This window comes from Medicago sativa, chromosome 5 (genome assembly GCF_051527215.1).
Source record: "Medicago sativa cultivar Bolivia chromosome 5, Bolivia_mono, whole genome shotgun sequence".
NCBI lineage: Eukaryota > Viridiplantae > Streptophyta > Magnoliopsida > Fabales > Fabaceae > Medicago > Medicago sativa.
Genome location: NC_140753.1, coordinates 9,703,324 through 9,723,906, shown reverse-complemented (window position 1 = coordinate 9,723,906; position 20,583 = coordinate 9,703,324). Strand labels below are relative to the sequence as shown.

The 20,583-nt window shown below is 35.8% G+C and overlaps 1 protein-coding gene and 1 pseudogene across 2 annotated transcripts; both read left to right on the top strand.

Annotated features, from left to right (window-relative positions):
* The first annotated feature begins 441 nt into the window (after positions 1–441).
* On the top strand, positions 442–4,168 carry LOC146919831 (uncharacterized; annotated as a pseudogene). The gene is made up of 8 exons (XR_015011612.1): positions 442–782; positions 869–986; positions 2,146–2,207; positions 2,293–2,344; positions 2,453–2,558; positions 3,020–3,118; positions 3,220–3,343; positions 3,418–4,168. The product of XR_015011612.1 is annotated as an uncharacterized LOC146919831 (transcript).
* A 1,080-nt stretch (positions 4,169–5,248) lies between these two features.
* Positions 5,249–20,432, top strand: LOC146919830 (uncharacterized). Its single transcript, XM_085713222.1, has 24 exons — positions 5,249–5,732; positions 6,188–6,297; positions 7,274–7,439; positions 7,541–7,641; positions 7,787–7,859; positions 7,959–8,094; positions 8,284–8,444; positions 8,787–8,911; positions 8,991–9,090; positions 9,990–10,086; positions 10,291–10,342; positions 10,552–10,653; positions 10,743–10,889; positions 11,049–11,211; positions 11,306–11,536; positions 12,027–12,199; positions 13,446–13,574; positions 13,820–13,937; positions 14,071–14,266; positions 14,414–14,525; positions 14,604–14,758; positions 16,401–17,772; positions 18,638–18,832; positions 19,611–20,432. The coding sequence occupies exons 1-24, from the start codon at positions 5,597–5,599 to the stop codon at positions 20,088–20,090; spliced, it is 4,830 nt and encodes a 1,609-aa protein (XP_085569348.1). The 5' UTR covers positions 5,249–5,596; the 3' UTR covers positions 20,091–20,432.
* The last annotated feature ends 151 nt before the right edge of the window (positions 20,433–20,583 follow it).

Here is a 20,583-nt window from a genome sequence, read left to right as displayed (position 1 = left end):
CTATAAGTTATGTTTGGTTAAAAATAGTAAATAACTCATAAGCTAACTTATAGCTGATTGCAAATAAGTTAGCTTATTGAATTTGCAGTGTTGGATAAAATTAACGGCTTAACTAACTTATAAGTTAATTAGATTAGCTTACAAAAAAAGTTATAAATTAGTAAAAATAAGTTATAAGCTCGTGTCAAATTGCAGTTTCGTAACAAGTCTTTTTTAATCAAATAAGGTTATAGAACACAAGCAATAAGCTTAAAATTATGTTTTACCAAAAAGACTCGTAAGTTTATCAGCTATAAACTAGTAACTTATTAGTTAACCATTTTTTTATTTTTTATTTTTTTACAAAGAGAGATTATTGATTGTTGATAGAAAAAGTTGCCAACAAGTACTCAAATAACAAAAATTGAGCATAAAGGATGAATTAAACCCAGGCCTAACGCCGCTCTTTCTCTATCTTTCTTTCATTTCAATTTCAAATATTTTTACACGAATAAATACCGCGGCGTGTCTGCAAATACAATTACAGCTACAAAAAATGGATGAGAGGAGAGGTAAAAGAGCAGTGATTGTTCTCTCCTCTTCCTCTGAAGAAGAAGATGATGGTGATTACGACGACGATTCCGAAGAACAACTCAGCGATTGCGATGACTCGTCCCAATCAGATACTAGTGAAATTGAAGATGAGGATGATGATGAAGAAGATCGCGATGAAGCTTCGGAATCAGATAATTGTGATGTTGATGACGAATCTCTCTCCGAAAAAGTTGTTTCTCTCCTTCAAGGTTTTTATTTCTACCAAATGAATTGAAAATTAACAATGATGTATCGAATCGATCAAGTTTATTGAATTTCGTGTTTGATTTTCCAGGTCGAAAGGATATAGATTCGTTGAAATTAAACGAATGCAAAGCATATTTGCGGAAACATGGATTGAGGCTTGCAGGAAATAGAGCAGTTTGTATTGCTAGGATAAAAGAGCATTGGAGGTAACTATTTCAAATCTTTACTTCATATTCTTTGATGTGTACATTTACGTTTATTTTTTCTGTTACTGTAATCGACAATGAAGTGATCGGTAAGGTTTAAATTAAGTTAAATTGATTTCGTATAAGCTATAAGTTGTTTTTGTAAGCTATATTGGAGAACTTGTGAAAATAAGCTTTAAACAGCTTATGAACCTGTCATAAACTGTTTTCATAAGTTCTTCCAAACAGTTTAACAAGTGGTTATAGCAGTAGATGGATTCATATAAGCTAATCAAAACAGGCGCATATTCCTTATCATCATATTAGAGAGCTTGTTAAGTATTACATTTTCACTACACATAGATGGAATCATGATGACCTCATAAAAAATATATTGACATCACTACACAAGTTGAACATTTTGTTTCCTTAGGAAAAAGACTCTAAGAGAAGACAATGAGCTATTGAACTATATGCGTTTCAACTTTGATCCATCAGTCTACTATTGAAAAGCTAAAAAGTATTTAATCAATAAGGCCTTTCACCACTAGTTGATCATCATCATCATCATCATCATTGTTAAACATGATAATTTTGGTTCCAACTGTGTTCCTTTTTATGTCTAGTCGGATTGAAAGTTTTGACTAGGGATTGGAGTCATGTTCTCAAAATGAGTGTTGTACGAGTCATTGTTGTCAATTGTCGATAGCGGAAAGTAGTGGTTTGTTCAAATTCCGCTATGCAATAGTTCTATAGCGGCACTATAACCGTTGTTTCACAATATTTTGTACTAAATAGTATATTGCGGGACAATAGCAGATTTGTTGAATATCCATTATGCTATAGTGCTATAGCCGCTATAACACTGGTGCTACATCTTCATTTTCAATATGAAGCGTTGGTGCTACATGTTGTATGATTTTGTGTTAAGATACACACACTGGGGCATGGAAAGCATTTGTAAATTGGCAAAGTTCAAGACGACATTTAAATATCTTCATTTTCTGAAAATAGATTTTATTAATTTATTCAATTTTCTGTTAATAACTTCAATTTATTCGAACACACAAGAGTAAGGTAATGATTATTTCCTGAGAAGATTGGACTTGTTAGTTTGATTTTGAGCTATTGCACTTACATCTTTATGCTATCTTACTAAGTGACTAGTTTGATATCTCAGGTTAAAACATGGAAGTGGGTACACATTGTATCCAAGATCATCTTTCAACATTAATTGTACCGGTGAGTTATTATATCTTTTTTCTTTCACCTTCCTCGCCCTTATCATTTTTTAGATGAATAGTAGTAGCCTTCTCACTTTTCTCAGGTGATGTCTGCATGGGAGATGTTGTTCTGTTCAGACAAAAGGTTTATGAAAAGTAATTTGTTTCTCTCATCATGTTCAATAGATAATTTTCCTTCTACTCCCAAATTATTATTTTATTATTGTTATTATTTTGTTATTAGTCAATTGTATATTTAACCAGGTTTAGCAAAGTGGCTAGGCATGGAAGAGTTAGAGGAAGCAGAACTGTTGCTGGGAGGGTTGTAAAGGAAAGCTATGGTGCAGCTAAACAACAACATACCTTCACTGTAAGTCTCTACTGTTCTAGCAATGGGTTTTATTAAAAAAGTGTCCTTGTACTACTGGTTTGGTCTTTTATTTGAACAACAATTACTTGAGGGTGATATATGCTCTTGTAAGATGCAGAGTGCAATGGCTCTCTTGGTTGGTGTTTCAGTGTTGGCACAATTGTTTTCTGTGGCAATAACCAATTTTTTTTCTTGAGAATACCCCTCCCCTAGTGAAACAGATTCAAAAAACAATAACATATTGGGTTTCATAGTTGCAACTTGCATTTCATGTGGTAGAAATGCATATTGGGTTTCATAGTTGCAACTTGCATTTCATGTGGTAGAAATGTCTTATGCCAGATTTTTCAGATTAATATTATGCAGAACTGTTGTCAAGAACTCTTTGCATTTCAATAACTCTTGCTTCGTCAATTTTGATGACTCATTGCTAAGTTAAATTCTTCATCTATGTCTTGCAGGTTGAGGTGCTGTGGAGTAGTGGGGTTAGGAAATTACCTCCACTTACTCCTTTGCTTGTAAAGGGCCGTAATCTTTATAAACTGAAAACTTATAGACAGGTATCAATTAGTTCATGCAAGCATTTATAATTTTGTTTTTCTTTTCCCCATCCTCAGGGTGTTGCTATTTGTTTCTTTTATTGTTATTTGTCATGCTTTAGAGATGGAAAAATGAAGCTGATAGGGTCAAAGTGCTATCTGAGAAGCACAGACGCGGTGCAGCTGCAAGGTTTGTGAGAGGGTTGAGGCAGAAAAAGAAAACCTGTAATGCAAATGGATCTAAGGGTAGTATAAGTTCGTGTAGTATTGTCTTTCAGGTTTTTCACATTATTAGTAACTCGTCGCTCATACCTTATTAGGTTCTAAGCGGCAGCATGAAATCCATAACACCAAACAATCAAAAAAAGGACGATCTGGTGATCTAATCAAGGTTAGGCACCTTGATGGCTCCAGAAGAGCAAACGAGTATCAGCATCAAGAGGCCAAGTCATCTACACAAGCTACATGGAATGAGAGTACATCTTCAAGAGCCTTCAGATCTGCAAGGGGAAGAGTACACGAGTCTGCTCAATTTGACCGCTATCAAGCCCCCGCCTATCCATATCAATATCAAGTACATCCTCAAAGCCGGAGTGGACCAAATGAATTCGTTTATCATGGAAGAGGCCCAAATCCAAATATAAGAGGATTCCCACCTTACAGGCCTGGTGTTAGTGACTTCACAACTAGAACAAATATATTCGATGATGGTTATCATATGCCCCCACGAACCGATACGACTTTGAGATGAAGAATTTGAATGCAGATCGTATGGACAGGCCATTATACTTGTCTCCAAGAGACAGGTATAGAGGGAGATATTATGGCATGTGATATATAATCTGTTTTTTGAAATATAAACAGTTTGGCTTCACCTTTTAACAATGGCATACCATGGGCTAACCTACGGTGCATTTGACTTTGGACCAGTGTATATAGTATTTTTGGATGAACAATGAGAGGAGTGTAATCATCCTTTCTTAAAATGTGTTCGTAGTTATGGGTGTACATATACTTGAGGAAAAAGTGTACTTTTAAATTGTTTTCAAATCGAGCTCAATATTTGGACCAGTGTACATTGTATTTTTGGATGAACAATGAGAGGAGTGTGACTGTGTAATCATTCTTTGCAAATATGTACCCTGCGCGCATGTGTATGAGACCTCACCTATCTTTTGCATGATGAAATGGGGATTATTACCCAAGAGCTGCTTTTATCTCTCACTGTTGCTTGAAAACTGATGCCATCTGTACCTTTCTTGACGGACAAAACTTAATTTTGTCTTGATTCACTTATTTAAAGATGGAAAAATTGTACTCCCTCCGTTTCAAAATGAGTGTCACTTTAGCCAAAAAAAATTGTTTCAAAATGAATGTCACTTTACATTTCCAATACAAGTTTAATTTTTTTCTTCCAACTTTACCCTCAATAAATACTTCAACTTTTCTCTCACACAATTTTCAATGCAACTTTAAGTTTGTCTTTTTCTTATAAAGTAAGGGCAGTTTAGTAAAAGTGTTATGTCTAATGATTATTTCATTTCATTCCTTAATCTGTGTGCAATTGGCTAAAGCGACACTCATTTTAAAACGGAGAGAGTATTTTTTATCAGTCCGAAAAGTACTTTCAAGCAGATAAGGGGATAGAAGAAGCAGCTCTCCAATTATCCTTTGAAATATTAGATTTTAGTTCTCTTTCTTCGAACCTCTAGAGTATCATTCTTTCATAACTTTTTTTTTCTTTCCTGAAAAACACTTTTATTCACACTTGATATACGAACCAAAATAAAGTCAAACTATTTTTATTGTGAGCTAAAAGTATTTTTGCAAGCTCTCTAAAAGCAGTAAGTTGGATTGTATATTTTTTTCTCTAAAAAAAAAAAGTCTTTGGAGTATCATTCTCTCAAAAACCTGGCTCTTAAAATGTATAAATTAGTAAATATATGAAAATTTTCACTTTAGTTTTGAAGTTTTTCTAGAGGTAATTTCTACGCTAGATGCTTAGAAATAATGAAACATATTTTCTTATAATTTAGGGATTAAAACGAAAAAATTTCATATATCTTAAGGAATTAAAGAAGCATGCACAGTCGGTGTAAATTTATTTTACACATACAATCGATAAGTACCCGTCATTTTTCCACTTTACACAAACAACTCCAAGAATAAAATTGAGGGATTATTCTATCATTATAAAAAAAAAATAAGAAAAAGGGAGAGAGGTGTACATTAGAAAAAATGGGATGCAAATGGCAATTTGAAGCAGTCGGTCTGAGTGGGCCACAATGGAGAGAAGTCCGGTTGAATTTCGCGTTCATTTCGTTCCTTCCCTTTGCTGTGGCGCGAAGATCATGCAATTCCATTTTACAGTTATAACGCTTTTTTCTAGCATCTCAACTTCGACACAAGATCTGAATCATTTCGATTCGCAAAGTAACAACAATGAAGATGTTGTAGGTGGAAAGTTGAGAAGAAGAAGAAGAAGAATCGCATTCATTAATGATGGAGTGGACAACATTACAGCATCTTGATCTTCGTCACGTAGGTCGCGGCATTGTCCCGTTTCAACCTCATGCTGCTTGCTTCCATTCTCATCAGGCTCTCATTGCCGTTGCCATTGGAACTTACATCGTCGGTAAGTTTTGTTTAGTACCTGCATTATCATGTAACCAATTCTCCTTTTTTAAATTCAGCTTAGTTAAGCGCTGTTTGGTATAAGTGCTCATGTGTAAGCTATTTCTAGACAAAACCTTTTTTTTGAGGGACGAATCGAAGCGACAAGGGCTGAATCTCAGTGGATCATTTCTAGACAAAACCTAAAATGAAGTTAAATTGTTTTCGTATACATTATAAACTGTTTTCATAAGTTTTCAAACAGAGCTTATGAGATTAAGCTAAAAAGACTTATGAATATGTTATAAGTTCTTGTCATAAGCTTTTCCAAACGGTATCACAAGTTCTTATGTTGGTAGATAAGTTTAAATTTGACAATCCAAATAGTCCTTGATCTTCTTCGAAAAATGTCATACTTTCCCTTTTGAATTGATTTTGGAAAATACGTTACAAATTGGGTTGTTTCGATGCATGCAGAATTTGACGCATTGACAGGAAGCAAGATTTCTGCTCTTGACATTGGTGCACCTGTTGTCCGTATGGCATATAGTCCTACAAGTGCTCATACTGTGGTTGCAATCCTCCAGGTTGGACCCACCTGAAATTCTCTTTGGTGTATATTTGATTGTGTTTTGTTATTTATTCTAAGGGGCTAGATAAGACTAATATTCCGGTTACGTGGGAGTGAAACAATAACTAGTTTATGGTTATCTTGCAGCACGAGGCTGATTCATCGACTCGAACCTATGATAATAATTTTGACCGATGCGCCAAAGCTTCCTTTCTTATATTAAAATTACTAAGTTGCATTAAATTTTTTTTGCAACTTTACTATTTTGATAACCTTATAAGGGCCAAACATATTACAGGTTTATTGTTGGCAACCTAACTTGACGGTTTATTGCAGGAAGTTATAATAAAATTTTCCTATCATTTTGGTGACAAATGTGCAAGATTTAAGTTGAAAATAGACAGAGTGGGTTTATGCACATTAATTTGGACTGCTATTTGGTTGATTTCACCTTTTGTCTTTCTAAGTAAAGAAAAAAAAAAATTATTTATGCAACGAGCAAAAGGTCTTTCCATTGCAAATATTTTTTTCTGATTTTAATGCAACATAATTGGTGTTTAGAGGTTTCAAGTTGAGCCATGGCCCAAAAATTCAAGTAAGTTTCATGTTGGTTGACATGTTAAGAGCTTTCAAGTACTTAGGCCCTTTTAGAAGATAACTTACTAACTCATTTTCCTGTTTAAATCTTACCTTTGAATTCGGCCAACATCATTCTCCCAGTTTAGAGTTCCCTTATTTGAATGTTTTTTATGAGATCATTGTTATATCTTCCTTTATTTTTTTATTCTGATATTACTTTTTTTAACATGTAATGGTGTAGCGGCATAGATAATCTGATTTTTTTTGTTTATTTTAGAGTAAATTCCACTTGTTTCGTCTATGTTTTTCTGAATTTATTGTTGCACAATCTTGTTTTGTATTAGTTTACATGTGAGTTTTTGTCATTGCAAAGTTCTTCTGTATTTATTACAGTTATTGCTTTTCATTTGTAGGATTGTACATTAAGATCTTGCGATTTTGACTTGGAGCAAACATGTGTATTGCATTCGCCAGATAAGAAGTCCGACAAAGTTTATTCTGAAACAGAAGTTCATCTGGCAATGACTCCATTACAACAGGTTGTGTTTTTTGGGTTTCATAAACGGATGAGTGTTACAGGTTCGATGTCTGGTTTCTCATCTGTGAGGGTAAATGTCTTATTGTCACTGGATTGATTAATAATCATTACATTTTCTACATCTGTTTTTGCATAAATGAAGTTGTTGGAACTGTTGAAGGCGGTAGAGCACCCACAAAAATCAAGACAGACTTGAAGAAGCCTATTGTTAATCTTGCTTGTCATCCTCGCCTTCCTGTTCTGGTATTACTTAAATACTTGTCATAATTCTATTTATTGGCAAGTTCATGTTATATGTATTTCTCCATAAAAAATATCTAGTCTTCAGTCTTTCTTCTAATGATGAAACTTCAATCTCCCTTCTCTACTTTGTTGCTTTGTGTCCTAGTATGTTGCTTATGCAGATGGTTTGATTCGAGCATATAACATTCACACCTATGCTGTTCATTACACACTACAGCGTGAGATGATTTTTGCTAAATTCTGTTCTTGTTGACATGGTTTATATTTATCCAATAAGTTATATCCTTAGTGTTATTGATTTTTTGTTTCTTATTCAGTTGAAAATACTATAAAGCTTAATGGTGCTTGTGCATTTGCATTTCATCCAACTCTAGAATGGATTTTTGTTGGTGATCGACGTGGTACACTATTAGCATGGGATGTATCAATCGAGAAGCCTAGTATGATTGGAATGTGAGTGACTGTAGTTTTACCTTTGGTTGAGGTTTCTTCATCATCTAACTGGAAGACCTAGCATCATGGTTATCTATTTAAACTTTGTTAAATACACATATCCTATTGATGGAAATGTTCATGTCTTTGTTATTTTGGTTACTCTTGTTCTTGTCTTCAAATCTAATGATTATCTATTGTAAATTTCAGAACTCAAGTTGGCTCACAACCAATAACTTCAGTTGCTTGGGTGCCAACTTTGCGTATACTTGTAACCCTATCAAAGGATGGAAATATGAAAGTTTGGAGATTACGGGTTCTAGTTAATCCTAATAGACCTCCTATGCCGGCAAATTTTTTTGAGCCCGCTGGTTAGCTATCTTGCCTCTTTCTGCCTCTACTCTAGCTTTCCTGTTGGTTCTTGGTATATACTTTCTCATGTTACGTGTATTGCAAAATTCTTGTGCTATTTGCCCCTCTTGGTAGCATCAGCATCATCAGCCCTCTTGGCAAAGTATTCGGAAAGTCCTGGGCTAGAAACTACACTTCAACAACATTATGCAGATCAATATAGTTATAGTTATTTCCTTCAAATTTCTCTGTGGTAATGGTGTGATGAAGGAAATAATAAAGGAACTTTAGAAAGAATTAAATCAAATATACCAAACAATCGAATTGTTTCACTTTCTAATTCGTATTACATTCTGATGCAGCAATTGAATCAATTGATATCCCACGTATCCTTTCTCAACAAGGTGGAGAAGCAGTGTATCCCTTACCGCGAATTAAAGCTATAGAATTTCATCCAAAATCTAATTTGGCAGCACTAGTGTTTGCAGTTAAGTGCCACCTTTCATTATTTGAACCATCCTGACTAGTTAATATAAGATACATAAACTTGTCGTTTATTTTAACAGAATGTAACAAATGGAGATACTTCAAAAAACAAGACCGAAAACAATAGAGAAAGGAGAAAACAACTTTTTGCAGTTTTGCAAGGAGCACGGGGATCCTCGGGTAACTACTTTTATTTAGCTTTAAAGAGCCTTCAACATTTAAGGATATTTTCTACTAGAACATATAAAATTTCCACAGTTTTAGGTTTCTAGTTTTGCTGCTATATTTTCATCCATCAACATGATACTTCTAAAATCTCAAGTTTTTCTGTTTATTTTTTAATGGGACGGCTTACTGAAGTCAGCCCTGATGGCCTGTGGTAAAATTGTATGATATTGTTTCTCCACCTTTTGTGGATATCTTGCATAATGTTCCATGAAATGCCTATTTTATTTTATGGTCTTTTGGACATTTTTTTTTTTTTCATTTAAGTTTGTTTTTATTTTCTAATTGTTAGAATATTATAAATATCTTATAAATTATAATATCTTTTATATTATATTTATCTTAAGTTATTTCCTAGGATCACTTTATAATTTTAGAGTATCTTTGATTTTCTCTTTGGATTATATCTTATATAACTTATTATTATTATTTTTTATTTTTCTTGATTTAAATCTATGCATTCCTATAAATAGGGATTAGTATTTAGTGTTTTGTATCAAGTCACTATCAAGTTAGTATCAATAATATTCACAGTTTTTATTATTTTTTATCCTTTTATCTAAAAACCCACAACTTCAACACTGAATACCTCATTTGTTTGGTAAATATTTTGCTAGTTACTTTTATTTACTGTTGCAGGTTGTCTTTCACTTTTTGTTTTCTATCAGTATCATGCATCTCAGTCCCTGTGAGCTTAGCTCAGTTGGTTGGGACAATGCATAAAATATGCAAGGTCCGGGGTTCAAACCCCGGCCACTACCAAAAAGTATCATGCATCTCATGTTTGTGTTGGATATGTTGTTTCCATCCAACTCTTTAATCATATACATACTAATGGTTGAGATTGTTTGCAGCATCGGTTTTAAAAGAAAAATTGTCAGTCTTGGGTTCATCTGGTGTCTTAGCAGATCATCAGCTTCAAGCTCAATTGCAAGAACATCATATGAAAGGGTGAGTTGAAATCTGTAACCGAGTAGATGAAAATATGTAACCAGTATTTTATGGATAACTAGTCGTTAGAATCTATTTTTATTATGGAAAATATGGAACTCATTACTTTTGATTCTTTTCTCCCTTTGTTATCCAATGCATTTGATTTGTGACAATTCATAATTATTGTATGTTATTCTTGATAATCTACTCTCTTTCTTGCAGCCACGGTCATCTTACAATATCAGACATTGCAAGGAAGGCTTTTCTCCACAGTGTATGTTTCTTTCCTATTGTATTACCTTTTTGTAAGACTCGATGTAAATAAAAAGTGCAATGCCTATTGCCTAAGATGTGACTCTATAACTTGACCACAAAATTTGATGGCTCAAATTTCCTTACAGTCCTGCATATAACTTCCTAAGAAAGCTTTGACAACTCTTCTTGACCTGACTTAAATTTTGCACTTCTGCATTATTCTTGTAGCATTTTATGGAAGGCCATACAAAAAGTGCTCCCATATCCCGCTTACCCCTCATCGCTGTTCTAGATACCAAGCATCATCTGAAGGACATTCCCGTTGTCCAGGTAAGGTCCCAGTGACAAGTTGATTAGGGCCTGATTTTTGTCTTTAGACATTTTTGTTCAATCAACTTAAACAATTCATGCACTGCCAGCCATTCCATCTGGAGCTTAATTTTTTCAATAAAGAGAACCGAGTTCTTCATTATCCCGTCAGGGCTTTTTATGTGGATGGACCAGATCTTATGGCTTATAATCTCTCATCTGGATTGGAGAATACCTACAGAAAGCTCTATAATTCGGTAACGTAGAGAGAGTAGTAATTTTAACAAATATTGTGTTGTCCCTCTAATTCTATTGAAATCATCCTTTGCATACTATAATATATTGTAACTATTTATATTTTACTAGTGAAAATCATGTCTATATCAAACCTTCTAATGTTTAGCAACTTTGTATAGATTCCTGGCCATGTGGAGTATCAAGCAAATTACTTGACTTACAGTAAAAAGCAACATCTATTTCTTGTAGCTTACGAATTTAATGGCATTACAAATGAAGTTGTAGTTTATCGGGAAAATACTGAAGTAGAGACAGTAAACAGTAAAAGCAGCACTGTGAAAGGTATTTATGTGTGAGGAATACATTTCTTTTCTCTTTCAACCAGACTTTGGTCATGCATTATGTGCAATAAAATAATTCAACTAGTTGTCTACAGGTCGAGATGCAGCATTTATTGGTCCCAATGAAAATCAGTTTGCTATTCTTGATGAAGATAAGACAGGGTTGGCAGTATATATACTACCAGGAGGGCCCTCACACGAACCTAAGGATATTGAAAAAGCTTTTGAAGAAAATCAACCTACAGAAACTAGTGATAATTCAATTAAAGGCCCAACACCGTTCATGTTTGAAACTGAAGTTGATCGTATCTTTTCTACTCCTTTAGGTGCTTGAAAGTTGAATGCATATGTTTCTACATGCATTCATATATAGTTTTTGTTGTGTGTGTAGACATGGGATTCATTGATAATGACGTAAATCAAAATTCATCCATGACAAAAAAATAACCTTCTATAGGGTGTATTTAATCCAAAATCCACTCATGCATACGCATACAATTTCATATTATATGCTTCATGCACTCCATCGAAGTACACTATACTTTCCAAATACATGGAAATATCTATGATTCTTCTGTAGAACTTTCGTTGTTTACAATTTCTGAAATTTAGCCCACAACAATTACATAATATTTACTCACATTTCACTGGTTGGATTGGTAGTTTTCTTAAAGAAATCACTGAGCAAAAGCATACAAAGTCTTAAACTTGTCTCAACGGATCCCCATCCAAACCAAGGCATACACACAAGTTTAGATGCTTTCTATTGATTTAGTGGTAGTAGTAGGTTGTAATGATTAATTTTCTTGGTGGTAGATTCAACCTTGATGTTTGCTTCTCATGGGAGCCAAATTGGATTAGTAAAGCTCGTACAAGGGTATCGCCTGTCTACTTCAACTTCTACTTCCACTTCTAATGGACATTATATAACAACCAAGGGCGAGGGGAAAAAGTCACTCAAGTTGAAAATAAATGAGATTGTACTCCAGGTATCAATCAGCTGCATGATTAATTATGATTAGAACTAGTCGCAATATCCAGCTCTAAAAGTGAAGAAAAATAAAGATAATAGGGCGATAAAATGCCCTATAGTCAATAGCAGCGTCTATAGAGGTGTAGCATAGTGGCCCCTAGGTGCTACAAGAAACCGATTGGCCATTGCATTGTGGTTTTAAGTAGAGGCTGTAGCACCGCCAATATAAACCAAATAGCAGTCATATAGTGGCCAAATAGCAGTTGTAGTGACCGCTAAAGTGAAACTCCTAAAAAATTCTGAATATTTTGGACTTTTTGGTCATTTCTGAATGACAACGAAATACAGCCTTCTTGTTTTTTTCGTTTCTACTCTGAAATGGCTTCATCTTCTGTGAGGGGGTGTGTTGGTAATCCCACCTTTATGTGATCTGCCCCTAGTTGCCTTGTGTTGGTTTTGAGGGGGGGTGGATTTCACATCGGTTAAATAGGACTCTTGATAAGAGTTAATAAAGAGGAGGCACTCCTACCTTACTAGCCGGTTTTGTAAGGATGAGTTAGGCCCCAAATTTCAACATCTTCCCTTCTCACTGTGTGCGCTTTTCTGCTGCTTTCCAGCAGCCCTTTCTGTGACTTCTTGGCGCCCATTATCATCTTGGAGATAGTGATTTTATTAAAGGAATCAGTTGTATTTTTATTTTAAATTCTTAAATTTAGTTATTTTAAGCCTCAGAGGCTAAAACTGGCGTATTTTATATTGGAACATTGGCAGCAATGAACTTCGATTTTTAGTTTTGAATATGCCTATATTGTCATGTATTCTTCTATTGTTTAGCTTTCATATGTATGGTATAAGTTTCTTGTATTGTTTCCTTAAACATCGATGTAGTGGCCATACCTCTACCCCCTGTACTGTGGGGGTCGTCCATTATATGCCATTGACTACATAGACAATGAAAGTGTGGCTATTATAGTTGTCAAACTTTCGAGTTAACTCAATACCCCGCCAGTTCAAGACTGTAGGTATTAAAGTCAAATTAACTCACTTACAATATTGTTTCTAGTAAAGTCGGGTAGACCCACACAGGAATCATATAAACTTACATAGAATCGCGAGTTTGAGGACAATTGGACGAACCAACGACATAAAGGTTATCTCCGCCACCCTGGCATACCTAAAATGACACTGCATTGTGGAACAATAATTCCTAATGGTTCTGAATTATGGTTCTACTTGGTAACACTTTTTTTAAAATCTGTCAGGTACACTGGCAAGAGACCCTTAGGGGACACGTTGCAGGGATTTTGACAACTCTCAGAGTTCTTATTGTTTCTGCTACACTTGACATACTTGCAAGCACTTCAACAAATTTCGACAAGGGACTTCCTCCAATATCCTTGGATTTTTTTAATTGAATTAAGGAACTATTTATTCATATTATGGGTGTGTTTGATTGATTAAGTGGAATTTTTGAAAGAAATATGAGCAGTGGAAAATAAACAGGATCTCTTTAATTAAAGCCTTACCCTTTCTTCTGCCTCTACCTTCCCCCTTTCCACATAGTCAGCCCAGCACACCGAAATTTCATATGCCGCTTGAATATATTCGTGTTTTCAATTCCTTAATTGATGCTTACTTCAGATCACTCTTATGGATTGGGCCTGCCCTTCTTTTTTCTACTGCCACTGCAATCAGTATACTTGGCTGGGATGGAAAAGTGAGGTCCATCCTCTCAATTAGTATGCCTCAAGCAGGTAAAGGTCTTGCTCTGTACTGGGATTTCATGATATCTTAGCCATCTATTTTGTATGTTCTACTTTATCAACTACCGTACTATTTTTTCCAGGTACTGTCCTACTGATCTATTTTTATAAATTTCTTATGCAGTCTTGGTTGGTGCTTTGAATGATCGATTGTTGCTTGCTAGCCCGACAGAGATAAATCCCAGACAGAAGAAGGGAGTTGAGATCAAAAGCTGTCTTGTTGGTCTTCTTGAGCCTCTTCTCATTGGATTTGTCACAATGCAACAAAGTTTTAAGCAGAAGCTCGAACTGTCAGAAATACTATACCAAATAACATCAAGGTTTCTTTCTTTCCTGCTAAATTATATCCTTTTAGAAAAATCTAACTTTCTAATGGAGAAAGTGCTAGATTTCATGATCTCATTAAGACTTCTGTATATATGTTAAAGCTGGTAACAACTGATACTGTAAATTTTATCTGAGTGAAGGTTTGACAGCTTGCGCGTAACACCAAGGTCTCTCGACATCCTTGCTTTAGGCTCTCCTGTTTGTGGAGATTTAGCTGTGTCATTATCCCAATCAGGTCCACAGTTCACCCAGGTAAGTAGTAATTCTTTTTGTCTTGGAATTTAGATATTCCCTATCTGATCTCCTAAGGACATCGAGTTTTGATCTTAGGTGATGCGGGGTGTCTATGCTGTAAAATCTCTTCATTTTTCAATAGCTTTATCTGTTCTGAAAGATGAGTTTCTGCGTTCAAGAGACTATCCACGATGCCCTCCTACATCTCATTTATTCCATAGGTTCAGACAGTTGGGTTATTCATGCATCAGGTAGGCGGAGTGGTAGACTAGGAAAATTCATTGTACTCATGTTGCTGCTATTCTACCTAGATGGACTGCTGAAATATGATTTTCTTGATTTATTTTCTATTGATGCTAGTTAGGTACTGCTTTCTTATCCCAGCCATTAGCTACCTATTATTACGTATCTAAAAAATTTATATATCATATATGAATGTGCTAGTTTTTATTTTCATCAATAATTATAATCTCATGATTCTGGCCTTATTCTTCTGTGAGGGGGACAATTTACAAGCACAATTATAAGTGAAGATTAAAAACGATATATCCACTTTGAACATTGACATGTGAAATTGATCTAAACAAGTCATAGAAACAATAAAAGATTGGAAGAAGAAAAACAAATATAAATATTGGGGGTGCAGTGTAGATTCTTTGATAAAACTTATGAGGGGTGCCACAAAATTACTTCTCATAGCATTGTAAAGGAAGATAAAAAAATCTGGGTGACCATGGCCCACAAAGGCCACCCCCTCCCACTTCCCCCTGTATGCAAGAATATGAACAAATAGAGTTTCCAAGTCATATACAGCTGACTAACACCTTAGCATGTCACCAGGAGCCAACAAAAAACTTCAATATTTATCAAATATATTTAACAAAAAAGTGTATGCTCAGAGCATATGGAAGACACTATTCAATAAAAGCATCGTTAAGGAAGCATGTGAGACCTCCTATGATGAGTATGATCATTACATATAGAGGACTTGTATGCTTGCATAATTTCTGTTTTCTTTATGATGCTTCCTATTGGGTGGTAAAGGCAAATAAGAACATTAGCTTAGTATTGCAGAAATGACTGTTACAGTGGATAAGCGAACATACTAGACAAGGTAGAATTAGGAAGGGGTACAATAGAGAGACAGCAGGAGTTAACTTCTATTGAGGAAAATATTGTAGAATCTATTCTAAAGTGTTTTATTTATGTCAGAAGAATATCAAGAGAAGCCCCGGTAAAAATAGGTAGATAAGATAGAGGACAGCCCAATAGTTAGAAGGAAAAGGAGACTAAGGAATACTATTAGCCAAGTCATTAAATTTGTAAGGATTTGGTTCACAATAAAATACAGTGGCGTTATCTCATTTTTGGGAAAAGGTTTTGGTGGTTGTTATTGTATGATTTTTATTTGCTTTGACCTACCTAGCTTAATCGGTTATCTCATGATCAAATGTTCTGCCCCCTGCTTGTTTACATTTGAATGGTCGTTGTAAAGATGCATTTTTTTCATATGGTTGATTTATAACACCGTTTGTATGAACTATGCCATGCTTGTGTCTTTCAAATGGGAAACGGAAAACATGATTTGGTTTGGAAGACGGATGAGAGAGAGAGAGAGAGCGAGAGAGAGAGAGAGAGAGAGAGAGAGAGAGAGATTTGTTAATAATATACTAATCACTGATAGGTTGTAGCCTAATACTTCTCTTCACACCAATAATTAGGTGGGGTGCTAGGACTGTTAGACAAGACCAAGCCCACTAACATTGAGACTACTAAATATGATATTCCAGCAGAGCTAATGCTATCGATGAGCACGTGAAATGTCGTCCTCTGAATTGCATGAATGCATGATCATAATGTTTGTTCACTTTTGTAATTTAAGATTACTTGCAGGTTTGGTCAGTTTGATAAAGCAAAGGAAACCTTTGAAGTTACTGAAGACTACGAAAGCATGCTTGATCTGTTTATATGCCACCTTAATCCTAGTGCCATGAGGCGTCTTGCTCAGAAATTGGAAGAAGAAGATCTTGACTCAGAATTGAGGCGACACTGTGAAAGGATTTTACGAATTCGATCTACTGGATGGACACAAGGAATATTTGCCAACTTTGCTGCAGAAAGTATGGTTCCTAAAGGACCTGAATGGGGCGGTGGAAACTGGGAAATCAAAACCCTTGCTACTGCGAAGGATATACCTAAGTGGGAGCTTGCTGCAGAGGTGACACCATATATGAGGACTGATGATGCTGCAATTCCATCCATAGTTTTAGATCATATTGGTGTGTATTTAGGCTCGATTAAAGGAAGAGGAAATGTTGTAGAGGTAAAGGAAGATAGTTTGGTCAAAGCGTTCACTCTAGCAGCTATGGATGCTAAAGCCAATGGTCTTGAAGTATCTCCTATTAAATCCTTACCTAATCAATTGAAGGGGGTTGATAAGACCCAAGGTGATTCACTAATGGGTCTGGAGAGTCTTAACAAACAGCCTGCCAGTTCTTCGGCTGATAAACAGGCTAAAGCAGCAGAAGAATTCAAGAAATCTTTGTATGGAGCTTCCGGTGATGGTAGCAGTAGCGATGAGGAAGGAGTGTCAAAAATCAAAAAAATACATGTTAGAATAAGAGACAAGCCAGTTGATTCTTCTGTGGATGTGAACAAAATTAAAGAAGCGGCTAGTAAATTTAAACTTGCCGGAGGTTTAACTCCGTCAAGGAGCAGGTCGTTAACCAGTGGACCACAAGATTTTGGCCAGTTTTTGGCCCTGCCTCCTGTAACAACAGGAATGGCTGCTCGTACAGTTTCAACTCCTGGTGACCTGTTTGGTACAGAGCCTCTTACTCGACCAGAATCAATTTCACAGCCTGCAACTGGGACTGTGGGTAGAGGACCTATTCCAGAGGATTTCTTTCAGAATACAGTTTCATCCCTTCAGGTTGCTGCTACACTGCATCCTGCTGGGTCGTATCTCTCTAAACTTACTCCAGGGGTTGAAAGCAGCAAGGAAACGGCTAACCAGTTTAGTGCTTCTGAAGCTGATGTAGGTGATGTTCCACCTAAATCTGTTGTAGTTTCAAATGAGCACATAGGACTTCCGGATGGTGGTTTGCCACCTCAATCCTCGGCTCAGGCTGCAGAAATTCCCCCATCACAGCTGCAGGCACCAACTTCTACCCAACCTCTCGATCTTAGCGTTCTTGGAGTACCAAATTCAGCTGATAAGCCTGCACAAGCCGGGTCTTCGCCATCTTCTGTACGACCTGGACAGGTATAAATAAATGCATGCATAGGCATCCATATACATGTTGTAAGTATAAAACAATGCACGCATAGGCGTTCATATACATGTGGAAGTGTAACTAGGAACACTTTCTAACTAGAGCATTAAAGATGCTTTTTGCCATTTCTCTTTTTGATATTTCATGGTATTTTCAATCTGTTCATTGCGTAAGAACATGGAAAGACATGCAAGAATCAGATGTTCTGCACTGGATTGAACCAGCATGCGGCATAAACAGATAGGAATACTCAATTTGTGTTTCTTCCTTTCAGTATTTTGTGGATCTAGGGATAGAGAATAAATTATGAAGGTTTTCTAAGAAAAATGTTCTTATTGAGCTAGTGTACATATAAACAGTAGTTACTTCCAATAATGCCACATCTTAGAAGCCTGCTTTATTGAACCTGGTAAGTTTTACCCTCTCGATTAGAACTAAGGTGTACATTAGGAATAAAGAAAAGAGAAGCAATAAACTAGAGGCAATGAAGGAAATATGAGAGGTGATCAGTTTGGGGGAATGTATGTGGGCAGCAACCTGCACATATGACAGGTGGGGAAGGGACCTGATTGTCTGAGTAAAACAGAATAAAGAGAGAAGGGGGTGGCGGTGAAGCAATAAAGGTTTGGAAAGGGTAGGAGAAAATAACTTGAAGAGTCTGTAATGTATCCATCATTATCATTTTTATGTGTGTGTTTGTCTTTGGTAATTTGTACAGGTAAAGATTTGATAGTATAGTGGAAACTGAAGAAGGAACTTCGATATTTCTTCAATATAACCATGTTCTAGTTCCAGTTTCATTTTACTGAGCAAGTGTGGTTTTTTTTTAATATCTTCTCATGGCTCTTATGACAGGTTCCCCAAGGGGCTGAAGCTTCTGTATGTTTCAAGACAGGACTTGCTCACCTGGAGCTAAATAATCTTTCTGATGCCTTGTCTTGCTTTGATGAAGCTTTTCTTGCATTAGCTAAGGAAGTATCTCGTGGAAGTGATATAAAAGCGCAAGCAACAATCTGTGCTCAATACAAGATAACGGTCACTCTTCTTCAGGTACCAGGACCAAGCTCGAACTTTTAATGACATAGATAGAATGGAGTCGGACCTAAAAATACATTAGGTAACTGAGCTTCTGCACCTTTAGGCCGTGGGGAAGCACTATCATCAAACTGTAGTTTGATGTTTTTCATGCTGTTAATATTTGCTAGTTAAAGTTTTTGTAAAGATAGCTAACTCCTGAGATAGCAAACATAAGAGAAAATTAAGGCATTATTATAATCTATGCTACTGTCATAGTTTATATGGAATTATACATGAAGAATAAGTAAGTTTTTCTATTATGAATCATGGAATCGGAGGGATAAAGATCATAGATGCAAGCAAGATAGAGTGCATAGGAGTATATGAGAGGAAGATACTCAGAGGTTCATGTAGAATGAATATAGATTGATACAAGAATAATAGAAATGGTACAATGAGTGTTCCTATATATAGAGATTAGTTGGAGTAACTAACTCTAACTCTAACCAAGCTTCTCAAACACTCTAACTAACTATAGTGTAATATTTTCCGTAACTGATATGGAGTTCCAGGCCGATTTTGAGAACTGATATGAAAATAAACCTTAGTCTAGACTTGTGAGTTGAGCGTAAATATTTTTTGTGGACACCTTGTTGTTCAATCAGACATTCAGACCTGATAAATTACTCCAAAAGTCTTAATCTTCTTCCCAAATAATGTGCCTGTTAGATGCATATGTCGTTCCAAATTTCTTTTATTTTTACTTATGTTTATCCCTTTTACTAATTTAAAGCTATCCTTGTGCCTGCAGGAAATTGGACGTTTGCAAAAAGTCCTTGGTTCAAGGGCAATCAGTGCAAAAGATGAGATGGCAAGACTTTCTCGCCATCTAGGTTCGTTACCTCTTTTGGCTAAACACAGAATAAATTGCATTCGAACTGCCATAAAACGAAACATGGAGGTGCAAAATTATGCATATTCCAAGCAAATGCTAGAACTACTACTGTCCAAAGCACCTCCAAGCAAGCAGGAGGAATTCAGGAGCCTGATGGACTTGTGTGTTCAGAGGGGTTTGAATAACAAATCCATTGATCCACAGGAAGATCCTTCACAGTTTTGTGCTGCCACATTAAGCAGACTGTCGACAATTGGATATGATGTCTGTGATCTATGTGGATCCAAATTTTCAGCTGTGAATGCTCCTGGATGTACCATCTGTGGAATGGGAAGCATCAAAAGATCAGATGCACACACAGGGTCAGTTGGCCCAGTTCCTTCTCCATTTGGTTGAGTCTGCTAGCAGTGTGTGTTTCCTTCGGAAGCTGTTGAGTTAACATAACTTCATTGTAAGGAGGACACAACTGATGGGAAAGGAGAAAAAGTTCTCACACCAAATCCCAGATATCATACAGTTTCTGAATTTTGTGTCACAGCCTGAGTTTTCTTGTGGTTATTTGAGATGGCCTCTGCACCCCTTCCCACTCTTTAACTTAATTTTTCGATCTGGATCATTCTTTCTCTGTAATTAGAGTTTTGTTATCCAATAATTTTGTAAAACATATTAACCCTTTGTGAAGATAGAAACAAGTTGAATAACATCATTAAAATCAATCATCTTTTGGTTTAGGGTTAATCTGGGTTGTCAATGAAAGTTATCAGGTAAGATTGAATAGCGTTGCCAAAAAGGTATTAGTTTGATTCTTTAAAAAAAAAAATTATATTATTATGTATTTTGAAATGAGACAATCACTCCTCTTAGGCTTTATTGCTGACAAATATGGAAG

Bases quoted from the DNA above. Each gene is read 5' to 3' on its own strand.
- LOC146919830 (XM_085713222.1), top strand. From the start codon at position 5,597: ATGATGGAGTGGACAACATTACAGCATCTTGATCTTCGTCACGTAGGT. The intron at 10,654-10,742 runs GTAAGGTCCCAG...ATGCACTGCCAG, and splicing joins AGGACATTCCCGTTGTCCAG to CCATTCCATCTGGAGCTTAA. The intron at 18,833-19,610 runs GTACCAGGACCA...TTGTGCCTGCAG, and splicing joins TAACGGTCACTCTTCTTCAG to GAAATTGGACGTTTGCAAAA.